This window comes from Miscanthus floridulus, chromosome 7, assembly GCF_019320115.1.
Source record: "Miscanthus floridulus cultivar M001 chromosome 7, ASM1932011v1, whole genome shotgun sequence".
NCBI classification, from domain to species: domain Eukaryota; kingdom Viridiplantae; phylum Streptophyta; class Magnoliopsida; order Poales; family Poaceae; genus Miscanthus; species Miscanthus floridulus.
In genome coordinates, this window is record NC_089586.1 from 101465275 (window position 1) to 101481158 (window position 15884).

Sequence of the window (15884 nt, forward strand, 5' to 3'; positions counted from 1 at the left end):
ATCAAGCCCAAAGATGATGAAGATGATGTACAAGTGATTAATCCACTTTCTTCATCAAATGTGCCACAAGATGATGATAAAGATGGGAGAGTAGAAAATGAAGATACTCACGTCTCCCATGACCAAATGGTGGCACAAGCCCAAGATGTTTATGCTCCACATCCTCCTCCTCAAGTGGTTGATAGAAGAAATTCACCCCTACTACAAGCACATCCACAAGATCTCATCATAGGGAGTCATTCAAAGGGTGTAATGACTCGCTCTCAAAAACTCGCTTCATTTATTGAACATGACTCGTTTGTTTCTTGCATTGAGCCTAAGAATGTAGAAGAAGCTCTTCAAGATTCGGATTGGATAAATGCCATGCAAGGAAGTTTGGACACTTGAAGAGCGACCACATGATGCAAGAGTCATTGGAACAAAGTGGGTGTTCCGTGACAAGCAAGATGATCAAGGCATCATTGTGAGGAACAAGGCAAGGTTAGTTGCAAAGGGGTTCTCTCAAGTTGACGGGTTGGATTTTGGAGAGACCTTTGCACCGGTTACAAGACTTGAAGCCATTCGTATCCTTCTTGCATATGCATCTCATCATGAAATGAAATTATGTCAAATGAATGTTAAAAGTGCATTTTTAAATGGCTTCATAAATGAACTAGTCTATGTCGATCAACCTCCGGGGTTTAAAGACCCTAGATATCCTAATCATGTTTATAGATTGTCCAAGGCACTATATGGGCTAAAGCAAGCCCCAAGAGCTTGGTCTGAGTGCCTTTGGAATTTCCTCATTGAGAAAGGCTTCACCATTGGGAAGGTTGACACTACACTATTCACCAAGAAGCTTGATGGAGAGATCTTCATTTGTTAAGTTTATGTTGATGATATCATATTTGGCTCATCAAATGAAGACTATTGCAAAGAGTTTGGTGAATTAATGTCGAAGGAGTTCAAGATGTTTATGATTGGAGAGCTTACATTCTTTCTTGGTTTTCAAGTCAAGCAAATGAGAGAAGGGATCTTCATCTCTCAAGAAAAATATACCAAGGATCTTCTCAAGAAGTTTAAAATGGATGAATGTAAACCAATCAAGACACCAATGCCATCTAATGGACATCTCAACCTAGATGAGGGAGGTAAATCGGTTGATCAAACTCTCTATCGTTCTATGATTGGTAGCTTGTTATACTTGACTGTATCTAGGCCCAACATCATGTTTAGTGTGTGTATGTGTGCTAGATTTCAAGCTAATCCTAAGGAGGCTCACATGGTTGCCATTAAAAGAATCCTTAGGTATCTTAAGCACACACCAAGCATTGGTCTTTGGTATCCCAAAGGAGCTAGATTCCATCTAGTTGGCTATTCCGATTCAGATTATGCTGGTTGCAAAATTGATAGAAAAAGCACACCCGGAGGGTGCCATTTGCTTGGTAGATCACTAGTGTCTTGGACCTCTAAGAAGCAAAATGGTGTGGCCTTGTCCACCACCGAGGTGGAGTACATTGTCACGGGTGCTTGTTGTGCACAAATCCTTTATATGGAGCAAACTCTTCTAGACTATGGTGTAGTTCTAGAAAAGGTACCTCTTTTGTGTGACAATGAGAGCATGGTAAAACTTGCTAATAATCTGGTTCGACACTCTTGCACCAAGCACATAGATATTCGGTATCACTTTCTTAGAGATTATGTTGCTAAAAATGATATATCACTAGAAGGTGTAAGGACCAAAGATCAATTGGCGGATATCTTCACAAAACCACTATATGAGGCTACGTTTTGTCGGTTAAGGAATGAGCTCAATGTGCTTGACCTAAGTCACTTCACTAAAAAATGAGCTTGTGTTGTCCCTTGCATTGCATTATAATATAAAACATGTTTAATTTTTAGTAAAGCACTTAGAGCTTGTCTAACATGGTTAAGATAACCATCGAAAAGCATGTGAAAAAGCTTAACCTTGGATCAAACTTGGCAAGCAACTAGATTTTCCTTCAAGTATGGCATTGCATATGCAAGTGTGTTGCTTTGTCATTTCTTTTTGGTTATTTTTTGAGCATCCGCTGTGTTCATCAATAAATAGGGAGAGCATTTGAAGCTCCTATTGGTTATAAACCCTGCCACATGTTGAGGCTACACTTCCTACAGTGACACCTTCTACACCACAGGGTTAGGCTACTACTTCAGCTTCTACCTCACAGCTAGCCGACCTAGTTACTAAGACCATAGTGTAGACCAAGACCGCTTCACCTCCACTTCCAGTGACCGAGGGTCCGACCGCTTAGAGTTTTGGGTCCGAGGATGATGCAGCTCAGTTTCAAATCTCTCACCATACCTCAGTGCTCGACTCATCTGCTGCTATCCCACCGCCCGATCCTTAGGTTTTTGTGCTTAACGCCAAAGGGGGAGAGGGAGCGAGTATGTTAGATTTATGGAGAGCATGTGAGATGGACTCATTCTTTTGTGTGTGATACTTTATGCATTCACGTTTATTCTCATGCATTATGTTATATGTGATATATGTGTGAGACTTATGTGACATGTGTGCTCTCTACCTTGATATATATGTCATGTCACTTGATTATGCTCATTTGCTTTGCTTCCATGTTTTACTCCGATACAAATGAGCTTTACTTTGTGTACTTATGCTTATTTCTTACCTTGTAAGTACATTGTGTTGGCTTGGATCATATAAGCATGCCTAACTCTCCTTTGTTTCTATTGTCAATTGCTTATATGAACCAAGCATGTTGAAAACCTCACTCATCTTTTATACATACTCAAGGTTGTGTTGTCATCAATCACCAAAAAGGGGGAGATTGAAAGCATCTAGCCCCTAGTTGGGTTTCGGTGATTAATGACGACACAAGATTACTGTGACTAACGTGTGTTTTGCAGAGGCAACTTGAGTTAGGTCATGGTAATGGTGATTGATTGGGCAATTATGGTTTTCATGCCCCTATCGATGGAAATCGCTTCGGTTTTCAAAGGATGGATGACAAGGTTAAGGACGGACTAGTTCTAAGTGTCACTTGGCGTTGGAGAAACACTTAGAGTAGTTTATGACTTTGTTTCTTTTCCTTTGGCCATACTATTAAGGGGGGTATGAACTAGTAGCTTGACCTAGATGAGTCTAATGGTTTAGGTGTGGTGCACACTTGTCAAACTTAGCACTAGGTAACTCAAGGGCAGCCCATAGATCAGTTGAAGTCGATATCATTCACAAAGTTGGTAAAATTTGAGGTGAATGGAGACTTGGATGATGACCGGACGCTGGACCGGACGCACAGGTGCCGTGTCCGGTTAGTGTTAGCTCATGCAGCTAGGGTGTGTTCATTGATCGGACGCTGGATCGGACTCACAGATGTCGTGTCTGGTCAGTATTAGCTCGCGTTGCTAGGGTTTGCTTTTCGATCGGAAGCTGAGGACGTTGTGACCTGACGCACTAGAGGTAGCGTCCGGTCAACAACAGTAAGCATCCAGAGAAGGAAAAATTTTAACCGGACGCGTCTGATGGGTGGCGACCGGACGCTAGTCACAATCCGGTCTCTAATAACTAGGCTGGCGTCATGTAGCCGTTGGCCACTGACCGGACACGTCCGGTCACTTTGACCTGAGGGTCCGGTCACCCCGAAATGTGCTGAGTTGGACCCCAACGAGTATGTTTTGAAGTGGGGAGTATAAATACCTCTCCTACTCGTCCAACTTAGCACTCTTGCCCATATGTTCAGCTGAGAAACACCTTTGGAGTGCAAGGGAGAGCAAGAGCTTAGTGGGGTGATTGAGATTTGATAATCCAAGATTAAGGACCTCATTAGTGCATAGGAAGTAGCAAGTGTGCATCCACCCTTCTCATTAGGCTTGTCTTGGTCAAATGAGAGCTTGTGCTTACTCTTGGTGATCGCCATCACCTAGATGGCTTGATGGTGATTGAGAACGTGGTGATCATCCGACGGAGCTTGTGGATCGCCCAAGTCATGGTGTGAGCAGTTGTAGGCGATTCACCGCGACGGAGTGTAAAAGAATCAGCCCATAGAGAGCACTTGATCCTTGTGCGGATCAAGAGGAGCTACACCCTTGCACGGGTGCTCCAACGAGGACTAGTGGGGAATGATGACTCTCCGACACCTTGGAAAAACATTGATGCGTTCCTCTTCCTCTCTTTACTTTAAGCATTTATATTTGAGCAATTTAATTTATGTCTCTATATTCCAAGATTGCCATGCTAGAGTAGGATTGAAACCTAGGGTGCAAAGCTCTTGTGCGATAGAACAATAGAAACACTTCTAGGCAAAAGAGGGTGAAATGAGCTAAGTGTAGAGCTTAATTATTACAAGAAATTTAGAAGTAGCCTAATTCACCCCTCTCTTGGGCATCTTGATCCTTTCACATCCGACAAATCAAATTGAGAATCTAAGAACCAGAACACAGTGATGATTAAGCAGCAATCTAACTCTCCCCAACGACATGGCAGACTAACTACACAAGAAAAATAGTCACTTTATTTTTTGTCCTGATTCTTAACGATGTGGTCTACAACTGAATATATGCTTTATTTTATGAAACAACCAAAGGTGAACCATGTAGAACACTACTCGGTAAAACACCATGCGTACCTATCTGGCACTTCCACCGGACCTTGGACGCTGCAGTACAGTCAACGTTGCTATTTTTCTACATGCAAATAGGTATACTACGACATGATGAGCACAGAAGAGATGAAAAAGAAACTGTGACCAGGCTGAGCGAGGGGCTGTACCTTCAATGAAGGAGCACAAGAAGCACCTTGAGGTTAATTCTAGCACACCATTGCTGCAAAACATGGAGACAAAGTCTGTAGTAATAAAATAAATATAATAGGAATTGCCAAGAAGAACCAAGACATAACACATATTTCAATATGAAGGAACTAATAAAAGCATATCACTCTACCATCGGTAATCTGCTTTTGGCATGGAAGAATGATTTTTTAAGGGAAAATATCTTACCACTGTAGTACTATTTAGACATTTTAAATAGTGCATAAAGATAAGGCTATAAATAGCCGATCAAACAAATTGAGCTCAGTGCAAAGAATAGTAGTATTCGTCGACACAAACTAACTATTTCTATAAGAGAAGGGAAACATTGTTGAGACATAGTTGAGTAGTGAACAGAATCCAATGGGCCAAAACACGGAGGCTCAACACGAAATTGTATAAAACACTAATCATTCAGCTAACAGAATAATAAGGCTCTAAATACTGTAAGCAATTACTCTTAAATAAAAGATAGGAAATACACCCTAAGCATAACACATAAACTGCATATTTATCTTAATGGTGCACGGATAGTAATGAAACCAAATAAAAAAAGATGAGGCACCAAAAAAAAAATTACACATTACTGTTATAAACTTGGTATACATCTATCTCTCTCTACCTCTCTCTATATGTTACCTCTTTGCCCTAGAAATTTTAAAAAAATGTGACGCAAATATAAGAACGGTGCACTTAGATACAAATTCAATAATAGATTTTATAGGATTAAATCCACGTAACATCCAACCTACTGCTATGGCGATGATAGTATAGTGGTGGATATGACACCATTAAGCTTCATGAACCCCGCTGCTGCAACAAGCAAGGAGAGATCAGAACATTTACGAAATTAAACTATAAGTGTAACAAATCGATGTAAAAGAGCACAAAATCCAAAAACAAAACAACCTTTAACCCTAGCCAGGTCAAAATCGGACAAAAAACAACCTTTAACCCTAGCCAGGTCGTGGAGGTGACCATTTGCGCGGGTACAACAGGCGGAGGAGGGTACACCGCTCGGGTCAGGGACACCGTGCAGAGGTTCAGCCGTGACAGGTCATCGTAGCCGGAGCGGACTACGAGATCCATAAATGAAATCGAGGAAAGTGTAAGAAAACAAGAATCAAACAATGGAGAGAACCATCCATAAATGGAATCGAGGAAAGTGTAAGAAAAGAAGAATCAAACAATGGAGAGAACTGACGAGGTTACCTGGCCCTGAAATCGTCTATTAGGGTACCGCCGAGGAGGAGGCATTCAGGAGGGATGGAGGTATGGAGTCGACGGCCGGGCACGGTGGTGGCGCCAGAGATGGGGAGGGGGCGCTGGGCTGCGGCAGTGGAGGCGCGGGGTCAGGAGGCGACGGAAGCGAGGGGGATATTTAACTTTTTATCATCATAACAGATGGCGCCTCCTCAAATAGCGGCTTTAGTTTTGGTGCTACGTTTTTAGCAGCAGAGGGAGAAAAACGATACACATTTACCACTTTTACTCACGTGGCACGCCAGCTCCGCTTTCCAGCTTGGATCCAACTCAGCGTCCTCAAGTAAAATGACCGCCCCTGCCCCTAGCTTCTCCCTCTCCCCATTACTGACACACGGGCCCCACAAGTCAGATTCTTCTTCAACCTCCGGCCATCACCACACAGTGAGGAAGGGGAGGAGCTCGTGCAGTCCATGGTGACACCGCCCGTCTCCACCCGAGACGCCAGTGACCCCGACGAGGGCGCGTAAACCGCCGAAGCCAGGGTCACGCCAGACGGAGGCGACGGAAGCGAGGGGGATATTTAACTTTTTATCATCATAACATATGGCGCCTCCTCAAATAGCGGCTTTAGTTTTGGTGCTACATTTTTAGCAGCAGAGAGAGAAAAACGATACACATTTACCACTTTTACTCGCGTGGCACGCCAGCTCCGCTTTCCAGCTTGGATCCGACTCAGCGTCCTCAAGTAAAATGACCGCCCCTGCCCCTAGCTTCTCCCTCTCCCCATTACTGACACACGGGCCCCACAAGTCAGATTCTTCTTCAACCTCCGGCCATCACCACACAGTGAGGAAGGGGAGGAGCTCATGCAGTCCATGGTGACACCGCCCGTCTCCACCCGAGACGCCAGTGACCCCGACGAGGGCGCGTAAACCGCCGAAGCCAGGGTCACGCCAGACGGAGCCGACTGCGCTCGTCGGAGCCAGGGACGGGCGGCGCTCGCTGGAGCCAGGGTCACGTCCGCGCCATGTTGCTTCTTCCTCTTCTTGTGCTTGTTCTTGCCCTTGGACGGCGCCTCGGCGGGCGGTATCTCCGCAGGCGGTGCGAGGGCCTTGGCCACGGGCGGGGGCGTTGTCGTGGGAGGCAGCGAAGCGGACGCCTCGGTCGGGGGCGGTGTGGCCGTCGGCGGAGGCGCCGCGGCGGGCAGCAGCACGGCGGGTGGGAGCACCGCGGGCGGCGTCGTGGGAGGTGGCGTGACCGGTGGCGGCGTCACCGACGGGGGTTTGGCCGGCGCGACCGGCGGTGGCTTTGCTGGTGCGACAGGGGTGGCGGTGGGCGCTGGCGTTGTCAGGGTGGCAGTGGGCGCCGGCGTCGCTGGGGTCGTGGGTGCGGCAGGGGTCGTGGGTGCAGTTGGCAGTGACTGCGCCATGGCGGCAGTGAGGTGGAGCACGAGGAGGTCGCCGAGCACGGCGAGGCGGCGCCATTGCCGGAGCAGCGCCGCAGCCATGCTGCCGGCGGTGGCGGTCTGCTTGTTTGGGGTGCGTGCGGATGCTTCGGCTAGAGGACGAAGGAGAATCTGACTTGGGGCCCGCGTGTCAGTGAGGGGATAAAGACGCCAGGGGCAGGGGAGGTCTTTTTATCTGAGCCTGCTGACTCGGATCTGAGCTGAACAGCGGAGCTGGCGTGCCATGCGAGCACAAGTGGTAAATATGTATCGTTTTTCTCTCTCTGCTAAAGTGTAGCGTCAAACCTAAAGCTGCTATTTGAGGAGGCGGCATCCGTTATGATGGTAAAAAGTTAAATATCCCGAAGCGAGGTTAGAGGGATCGTTTTTTTCGATGAGGAGAGGGGAGGCTTTTGTGGACGTGAATTTCGGGCGGCGTGGCTCGTTTGTGGCCACATGAAGGGAATTCGGGGGCGATGTGGCTCAATGTGGGAATTGCGGGTGACAGTGTTGTAGCTGAGCTGCTGGGAGGAACATAGGATTGAAGAGGTTAATGGTTAAATCGGGCTCAGTGGAGACTAACGAGGTTACCCGGAGGTGAGCAACCGCCAGCAGAAAATGTCATTTCTTATCCGACGAGGTCTTGCTATCCTAGACACAGAACGATTGGCTCTCTATCTTGACCACCACTGGCATGCCTTGGTAGGCGTCGTCATCGACCTTGCCAAGCCACTATGACGCCATCAATGGTTAGACGAAGAAACTGGCACTTTCATCAGCCAAGGCCATGCCTCTCATTCTTACGTCTCTCGTGGTTGAATCGAGCTCATGGTGGCACCAAGTGCATTTCTTAACCATGCAAACATAGGTGGCACCATGGCGGGAGCCGCAACAGCATTGACAACCTGTGCTTGAATCGAGCTCGTGGTGGGGCACCGAGTGCATTTCTTCACTGTGCAAACATAGTCGGCATTGGCGCCATGGCGGAAGCAGCAACAACATTGACACGGGAGTAATGGTAGAAGAGAAAGATTATTATAATCTCCCTCGGTCTAATATACTTTTATTCTAAATTATAAGATATTTTAGCAATTCTAGATACATTAGTTTTATTATGTATCTAGATATAGTGTATATCTAAGTGTATATAAAAAATTACCGTATCTAGAAAAGCCAAAGCATCTTATAATTTAGGATGGAGCATTAGGCATTGTTTCTATTAATGGCGGCATCAATGTTTTTAAACTAAATATTATTGATAGTCAAAAGTTTGACCTTACCTCGTTTAGAAATCAATACGACAGAAATTATACCCCTCAAAAGCACCAAGCGTTAAATCCCGGTATGAATGCAAATTCCTTATGCACATTTTGCATTAAATAGGTCAAGTTTGGATCTCCCAAGAAAAATGAGAATGAGGTAGAAATATAAGAACTTGATCCAAACACTTGATTCTAGAATGAGATTATAAAATCCAACTATCTACCCAAAACCTATTATTTGAAGGTTTTTGCTATACAAAGACAATACTATGAGAATGAGATCCAAACATCCTTATTTTTTAATCCAAAATCCAGATTTTACATTCACTGTCTAGAATCCAGAATTTCACTATGAGAATGAGATCCAAACATGCACATAGTAATCCTTTCTCTTGTTCATCAGTTATTTACCTCTCTGTCTATCGCGTCCTCGAAGTGCCTTAACAAGTGATGCTTTTGTGCGGTTATTCTGCTTAATGTTCAGCTAACTCTGTTTAATGCTAAATTGTTAAAGCCAAGTCCATATCATCCTCGACTATACTACACTCCTTTAGGTCTTGTTTTTTTGATAAGGAAGACCTTATTCGGTTTGATAGGCATTATAGGGATTGAAGGGATAAAATCCCCTTCAAGTCAAAATCTCTCAGTGTTCCGTCCTATCTCCTTGGAGAAAGGACTCCAAGGATTAAAAGGATTCTATTGTACCACTGGTTAACTTTGAAACAACGGTGTGACGGCTAACCTTGAAATCGAAGATTCCTCCTGCCTATACATTGCTACTCATTACGTCAGTTCCCACTGCACAGATGCCCCGTGCGCAATCTCGTCCTCTTTACATCTTGTTCGATTATTCCCCGTTCCACGGGGTTTGAAGGAGATTAGGAGGGATTTTTTTAAAAAACAAAGACAGGAGCTCTGCCGCTCAATTAAGACAGAAAGAATTTATGTACAAAAGGGCTAGCCAACGGGATGTCAAAAGGGCACCCGAAGGCTAACCAACCCACATAACGCAGCTGAGCACTAACACGGCACACTACCATGGGTTATCGTTGCCGAGCATGGCAGAAGACGTCAGCAGCTCCGACTTCTCATGGCAGTCCACACACAAGCCACCCACCAACGAGCCCGAAGCAAGCGGCCGCAACCGGTCATCGTTGCCAAGCTCTAGCACCCCGCAAAGAGCAGCTCCAACTTCCAATCACGGCCACCCGCCTCGCCTCCAGCGCTTGCCGACCCCTAGCAGACCCCAGCCAACGATGAAGGAGGGTGCTCGCCGCGTGTCATCGTTGCCGAGCCACGTCCCTGACACAGCAGCTTCGACTTCTCGCAGCAAGACCCACCTCCACGTGTCATCGAGGCGCCATGAAGCGAAGAACAATCACCGAGGAGACATCGAGGCCACGACGAAATCCAAACGCGACGCCGTCGCACGTCCAAAGTGGACCGAGCTTTCACCCTTGGATGATAGTGCTAGAGGGGATACACGACGCCCCCAACAGGGAAAGCGGCACCCACAGATGTCGCCGTCGCTAGGCTTTCGCCCAAGGAGTCCTTGAGCACGAACGTCGGGCCAAGAAGCAAGGCCCCTTGCCATCCGTCACTGCCTTCACCGTTGTCCTGCCGCTCCACAGTAACCCCTTCAGAGGGGCCTCGACGCGCCGGCTGCACGCAGCAGCCGCACAGCTGCGTCGGTCGTCACCCCCTCCGGCCGGGCAACGCGGAGCCGGACCTGACTCCGCTGCTCGCGAAAACACCGCCGCACGACCAACGCCTCAAGCGGCCGCTGTCGCCGACTCTTGGCACGTGCTGCTGACGCTGCGATCCGACGTCAGCCACCACCAGGCACGTGCCCCACCCCCGTGGACGCCGCCCCCTGCCCAGCGACGTCAGAACCGGCAGTAGAGCACCGGTGCCGACACCCTTTGCTGTCACCGCCGCCTCCGCCTTGGCCAGCCACCACCCTCGCCAGCCCTTCGAGAGAGTGCCAGGTCCAGGTACCGAAGCTCCAGATCCGGCCGCGTCGAGCTCGCCGTCGCATCACCCGCCCATCCTTCCAACCACGGTCGCTGTCGCCGCCATCGCCAAGCTCGCCGAGAGCCAGCACCGCGCAGTTGCACAGCAGCGCGGGCACGGCCCCCTGGCCGGCCACCGGCCGCCGCCTGATCCCTGCAGACGTGCACGAGCCGACCCGGCTAGCCTCCGCCGCCCCAGGCTCGGGCAGGAGCCCCGACGCTCCCCATCTTCGCCGGATCTGGCCGCGGGCCCCAGCATCGCATCTCTGCCGCGCCGCCACCGCGCCCCGCCCACTCCACGCCGTGCTGGAGCCCGCAACGCCGGTGAGCACCAACGCCACCGCGGCGCCAGCCGTAGATTCATGGCATGGGGCGCCGGTTCCACGCCGCTGCACAGCTCCACGCACAGCAGTCAGGCGCTGAGGTCGATCTACCCTCAGCCAGATCCAGCCGCCGAGGCCGTGGATCCGTGAGCCAACCGCTGGAGCAACCACCACCACCGCCGGAGCAGCCACCACCATCACCGGGCACCGGGAGGAGAGAAGGAGAGAAAGGTTGGAGGATGGAGGAAGGCCCCGCCGCCACCATCATCGCGGCTACGCAGCCTCTAGCAGCACGCTCCGACGGCAGCAAGGAGTCACGAGGAGGGAGGGAGGAGGGGTTGGTGGAGGCGGCGGCGCCGCCCGTGTCGCTCAGGCGGAGCGACGCGGGGGACAGGTTCGAATTCCGGGATTAGGAGGGATTAGAGGGGATTTTGACTTGCTAGGGATTAAAACCCCCTCAATCCCCTTGGATTGATTTGCAACCGAACAAGGCCTTAACAAAATCATAATGTCACCATCCAAACTTTGTTTGACCCTGAATCCCTGATATAATAATCGACAATCTGGATCTTAAAAAGTCAATTGCGATCAAAAGATGACAAAAAAAGGAATAACGCACAAATCCAGTAGCTTGCCTAGTTGGCTTTTTTATATTATTATTTTTTTGCGAAAATTTTATATTATTATTTATAAGAGAAAACTGCAGTGTAAGCAAATGACCATCGAAATAATGAACTGACGCACCCAACAATGAAAATGACAACTACTGAACCCAGGATGATAGAATGATTGTCAACATATGACTTCGCAATCAAAATGGTGGCAGACTTGGGGGAAAGCGGACTTGCATCCACTGCTTTTCGTAGGTTGAGACATGGCTCCATCCCATCTCCTCAATCAACTGGATCTTCAAATCGTAAAGCTTTTTCTTTGGTTCAGATTCATTTTGAATCAAATCATTTAGAATCTGGCCATCATGAAAATAGTTACTATTAGCGCTGAGCTTAGATGAACGCAAGGGAAAAAAAACAAAAAGTAGTACTACAACAGTAACTGGCAAGCATCAGATCAAACAATAACTAACAGATAGTCATCTATTATCATTAAACATAGTTGCTGACAAAATATAGTACTCTGCAATACTACATGTCTTCACTTGGACCAGCAACCACTCAACCATAGAATAACTAATGACATGTAGGCAGAACCACCACTCCTCTAACAGTTAACATGAAGATTACATAACTGCAAATAGTAAGCACTTGATAGGCAGAGCATACCTTCAATGCTGTGCCAGGTCTTCCACAGCGTTTTTCACGCAAAACAGTCAGAGTGCCATATTTTGCAGATTTGGCATCAACCCATTTAATCAATTCTTTGTAATTCTCCTCAAAAATATCTTTAGCAGATGCCTCAATTGACTCATCAGGCTGTCACAAAACAAAAGAATTATTTCCGAAACATGAACCATGGCAATACACAGATAGACATAAAATACATGTATTGTAAGTTCAGTTGTATGACGCCATGCAAGAAATTAGAATACCAATGCATGGCATAAAGATCCACATACTGACTGAGCAAAAAGTAGAAAAACAATCTTGTTATGCTTTGCAATGTTGATACAAGGTTTGGACAGTTAGAAATTCAGGAAAAAGAAATCCAGGAAATCAATGAGCAAGATGCAGGTCTAAGTTCTAGGTTATGATAACATGAGTAATAAAAAGTAAAATAAAAACAGTAAAGGCATTAATGTCAAGAAAATATGAAATGCAAAGATGCTGTACCTTCAGTGACTCAATCTCTGCCAATGCAAGACACTTTTGATATAGTGCATCAGCTAACTGATCCCGTGTTTCTTCCATTTTTTTCTTGAATTTCTGTCATGGAAAAAATATTTCAGATAGTCAGCATTAAGTAGGAGCTACTCTCACCATTCCAAATTATAAGACATTTTAGTTTTTCTAGATACATTGCTTTTACTATGTATCTGGACATAGTGTATATCTAGAAAAGCCAAAACGTCTTATAATTTGGAATGGAGGGAGTAATACATTTTCAGAAAAAGAAAAGAACAAAACAAAGTAGTGGTACTACTGCCGTTTGAAATTACAAGGCACGTTTCATTTTGTTAGGACAAGGTTTTGACCAACAATTACTCACTTATGTGATATAAACCCATAATCATAAGTATGTATGTTCAACACGAATCTAATACCATCAAGTTTGTTTCACAAAAATCAAAATCATGTATTGATATAGTAATTGCTGGTAAAGGCTTGCACTAACGAAGCGAAAAACTTCAAAAGGAGGAAGTACTATCTGTTACCTGTGCTTCTTCATCTTCGGGATCTGAATTTAGAGATAAATACTTGGCCAGTTCCTCTTTATCAATACTGCCCACAACCTCATCGGCTGCAGCAATAACCTGAACACCAAAATGACAAAGTGGAAAAAAGAACTCTTGCTTGATAAGGAATAGTGAAATTGATTAAAAAGAGAGAGAGAAATGAAAGTTGATTTAAAAAAGGAGAACTTATCAAAGCACAGCACTGACATAAAAGTAATACACTTGAACTTTGCATAAGGTCGAAAATATAACATGATTTTATCTGACAGATTAAAGGCATTAACCCACCTATGTGACAGGAAAATGTCTTCTGTAAGTTGGAATAGGCACACGGAATAATCGGTTTATTATGGAAGATATAATTGTAGACATATATAGGCAAGGATGACCTAGGTTTATAGAAATACTCCCTCCATCCACAAAAGGATGCAACTATGGGATTTGTGCAAGTCAAACTAGCTTAACTTTGACCAAGTTTACAGTGAGTAGTATTAACATTTATGTCTCCAACTAGGTTTACTACAAAAATAAAAAAAGAGCAGACCCAGTGCCGGAGGCTCCCACATGAGTGGGGTCTGGGGAAGGGAAAAACCGAGGCAAGCCTTCAGTTGTAGCCACAAGCAAGTTTGGGTAGGGTATAGATGAAAGCCAACATGAGTTGACAGCAATATAGATGCATTAATAATGGTAATAGTAATTTATAACCATAAAAAGGCACCAAAAAAGCCTAGTTCATGAATCAGGCATGTCGACTGCTGATTCCCATGCGCTTCCGAGGACAATTATTTGGCCATATTCCACTTTTCAAATCCATTTCATGTCAAAGCTATAGCCAAACTTTTACCTGTGTGATTGTTTCCTAAGAGAAAAATGCAACAGGATTTTATTTCATTAAACAGTGATGACATGAGCTAAAGTTTCCAATTCCAACACTAATCAGGCTTGCCAGAAAATCCAACTTAAGGACGCAGAAATGGACCCTGCAGGGATAGATGACAATTCTATTGCACCAAATAAAGGGCCAGTTTTTTTTTTTTTTTTTTTTGGGGGGGGGGGGGGGGGGGGGGCAATATATGCTTGTTGCCACTAGTAGTGAGTTCGGGCATTAACCAAACAGTTCCAACACACCAACCATAGGCATGGTAGATAGTTAAACAAGGACAGCTTCATACGAGGACAACAAATTTGTAAATTCATTTAAGCGTTGCTAAGCTCAGTAGGTAGGCTGTAGGCATAAGATGCAGGGCACCTAAATGAAATGGAACATTATTCAACATTTACCTCTTTTTCATGGCTAATCTTATCATCATCAGTTCCTTTCTGGAGAACACATTCCAAAATCTTAGAAAGCAGAGGTGTGTACTTTGGATATTCTGACTGCCACATGCCAAGAAAGTTAAGTCAGTTGGAGTAACAAAACAAAATAATACAATATAAATATTCAGTTTCTACAATTTTGATGGCAGAAAAAAACTTTTTGGAAAGAGAAACAATAAGGTATCTTATTTATAATTTTTTCTCAAATACACAGGAGAACTGCATATCATTGCATTAAGAAGAATGTAATAGAAACAACGCACCCAAAACACACCCCTCACAATGTAATAGAAACAACGCACCCAAAACATAACCCTCACATGTCAGAAGAATGCAAATGCACCAGGAGAAAAAAACACAACCTCGCCCAAACAAACCAAAACCTCCTCAAGTAATAGTAACCACCAGGGCTAGTAGTAGTGCATAGAAGGAAGCTGAGCCTAGCTCAGTTGGTTGAGGATATGGATGCACGCCTAGACCGCCCAGGTTAAGTCCTCATCGAGACAAATTTGGATGTCAATCCATAGGTTGGTCTAGTTTAAAGCCACCTAGTTCCTCTTACTGGATTAGTTTTTTTAGTGCATAGTAATTCTGGAAAGTACACATCCTAACAAGAAAAAAAGAAATAAAGAGAAGGAAATAAACTGTTAGTAAGCTACATGATACTCCCCCCAACCAAATATGATGGATGTATAAGCTCTGTGCACAGAGACCAAGGATAAATCCTCCCCACAATGCAACAATCGAAGCATCAAATCTGATGAGGACATTTCGTTGCCGTTAGTGTACGCCCACCATTGGCACATGCTGCACGTAGGGATTTAAATCAACCAGAGAACGGCAACTACCCATAACTATGCAAGCATTGTTATGTTGCATGCATGCACTACAAAGCTGACGCCCACGTTGAAACCAAAAAAAGCGGCGCCCACGTACAAATATGCTAAGTCAGTGATCAATATTGGGAGTTTTTCAACATCAAAGTATTGGCCATCAGGGGTTCCAACCCATATCTTTTATCAAAGTTTCGAAGATGAAATTATGTAGGAAACAGATATATTTGGAGAAAACAGTTCTATAGGAAACGAAATCTAACTATTACATCGAAAAGTGGACTGCAAGTTTGATCCAAGAACAGAATGATTTTTGTTAAGACCCTTTGGTAGAAGAACTTTGAATAAAA

The 15884-nt window shown here is 45.4% G+C and overlaps 2 protein-coding genes and 1 pseudogene across 2 annotated transcripts; all 3 read right to left on the reverse strand.

The window, feature by feature from the left end:
• Nucleotides 1–6759: 6759 nt before the first annotated feature.
• On the reverse strand, nt 6760–7500 carry LOC136465962 (lysine-rich arabinogalactan protein 19-like). The gene has a single exon (XM_066464495.1). The coding sequence runs from the start codon at nt 7498–7500 to the stop codon at nt 6760–6762; it is 741 nt and encodes a 246-aa protein (XP_066320592.1).
• A 3027-nt stretch (nt 7501–10527) lies between these two features.
• LOC136465963 (uncharacterized) lies at nt 10528–11232 on the reverse strand. The gene has a single exon (XM_066464496.1). The coding sequence runs from the start codon at nt 11230–11232 to the stop codon at nt 10528–10530; it is 705 nt and encodes a 234-aa protein (XP_066320593.1).
• A 413-nt stretch (nt 11233–11645) lies between these two features.
• The window catches only part of LOC136467443 (tripeptidyl-peptidase 2-like), a 31077-nt pseudogene continuing 26838 nt past the window's right edge, over nt 11646–15884 (reverse strand).

Coding starts and splice junctions, on each gene's coding strand:
- LOC136465962 (XM_066464495.1), bottom strand. CDS start 7,500: ATGGCTGCGGCGCTGCTCCGGCAATGGCGCCGCCTCGCCGTGCTCGGC.
- LOC136465963 (XM_066464496.1), bottom strand. CDS start 11,232: ATGGTGGTGGCTGCTCCGGCGGTGGTGGTGGTTGCTCCAGCGGTTGGC.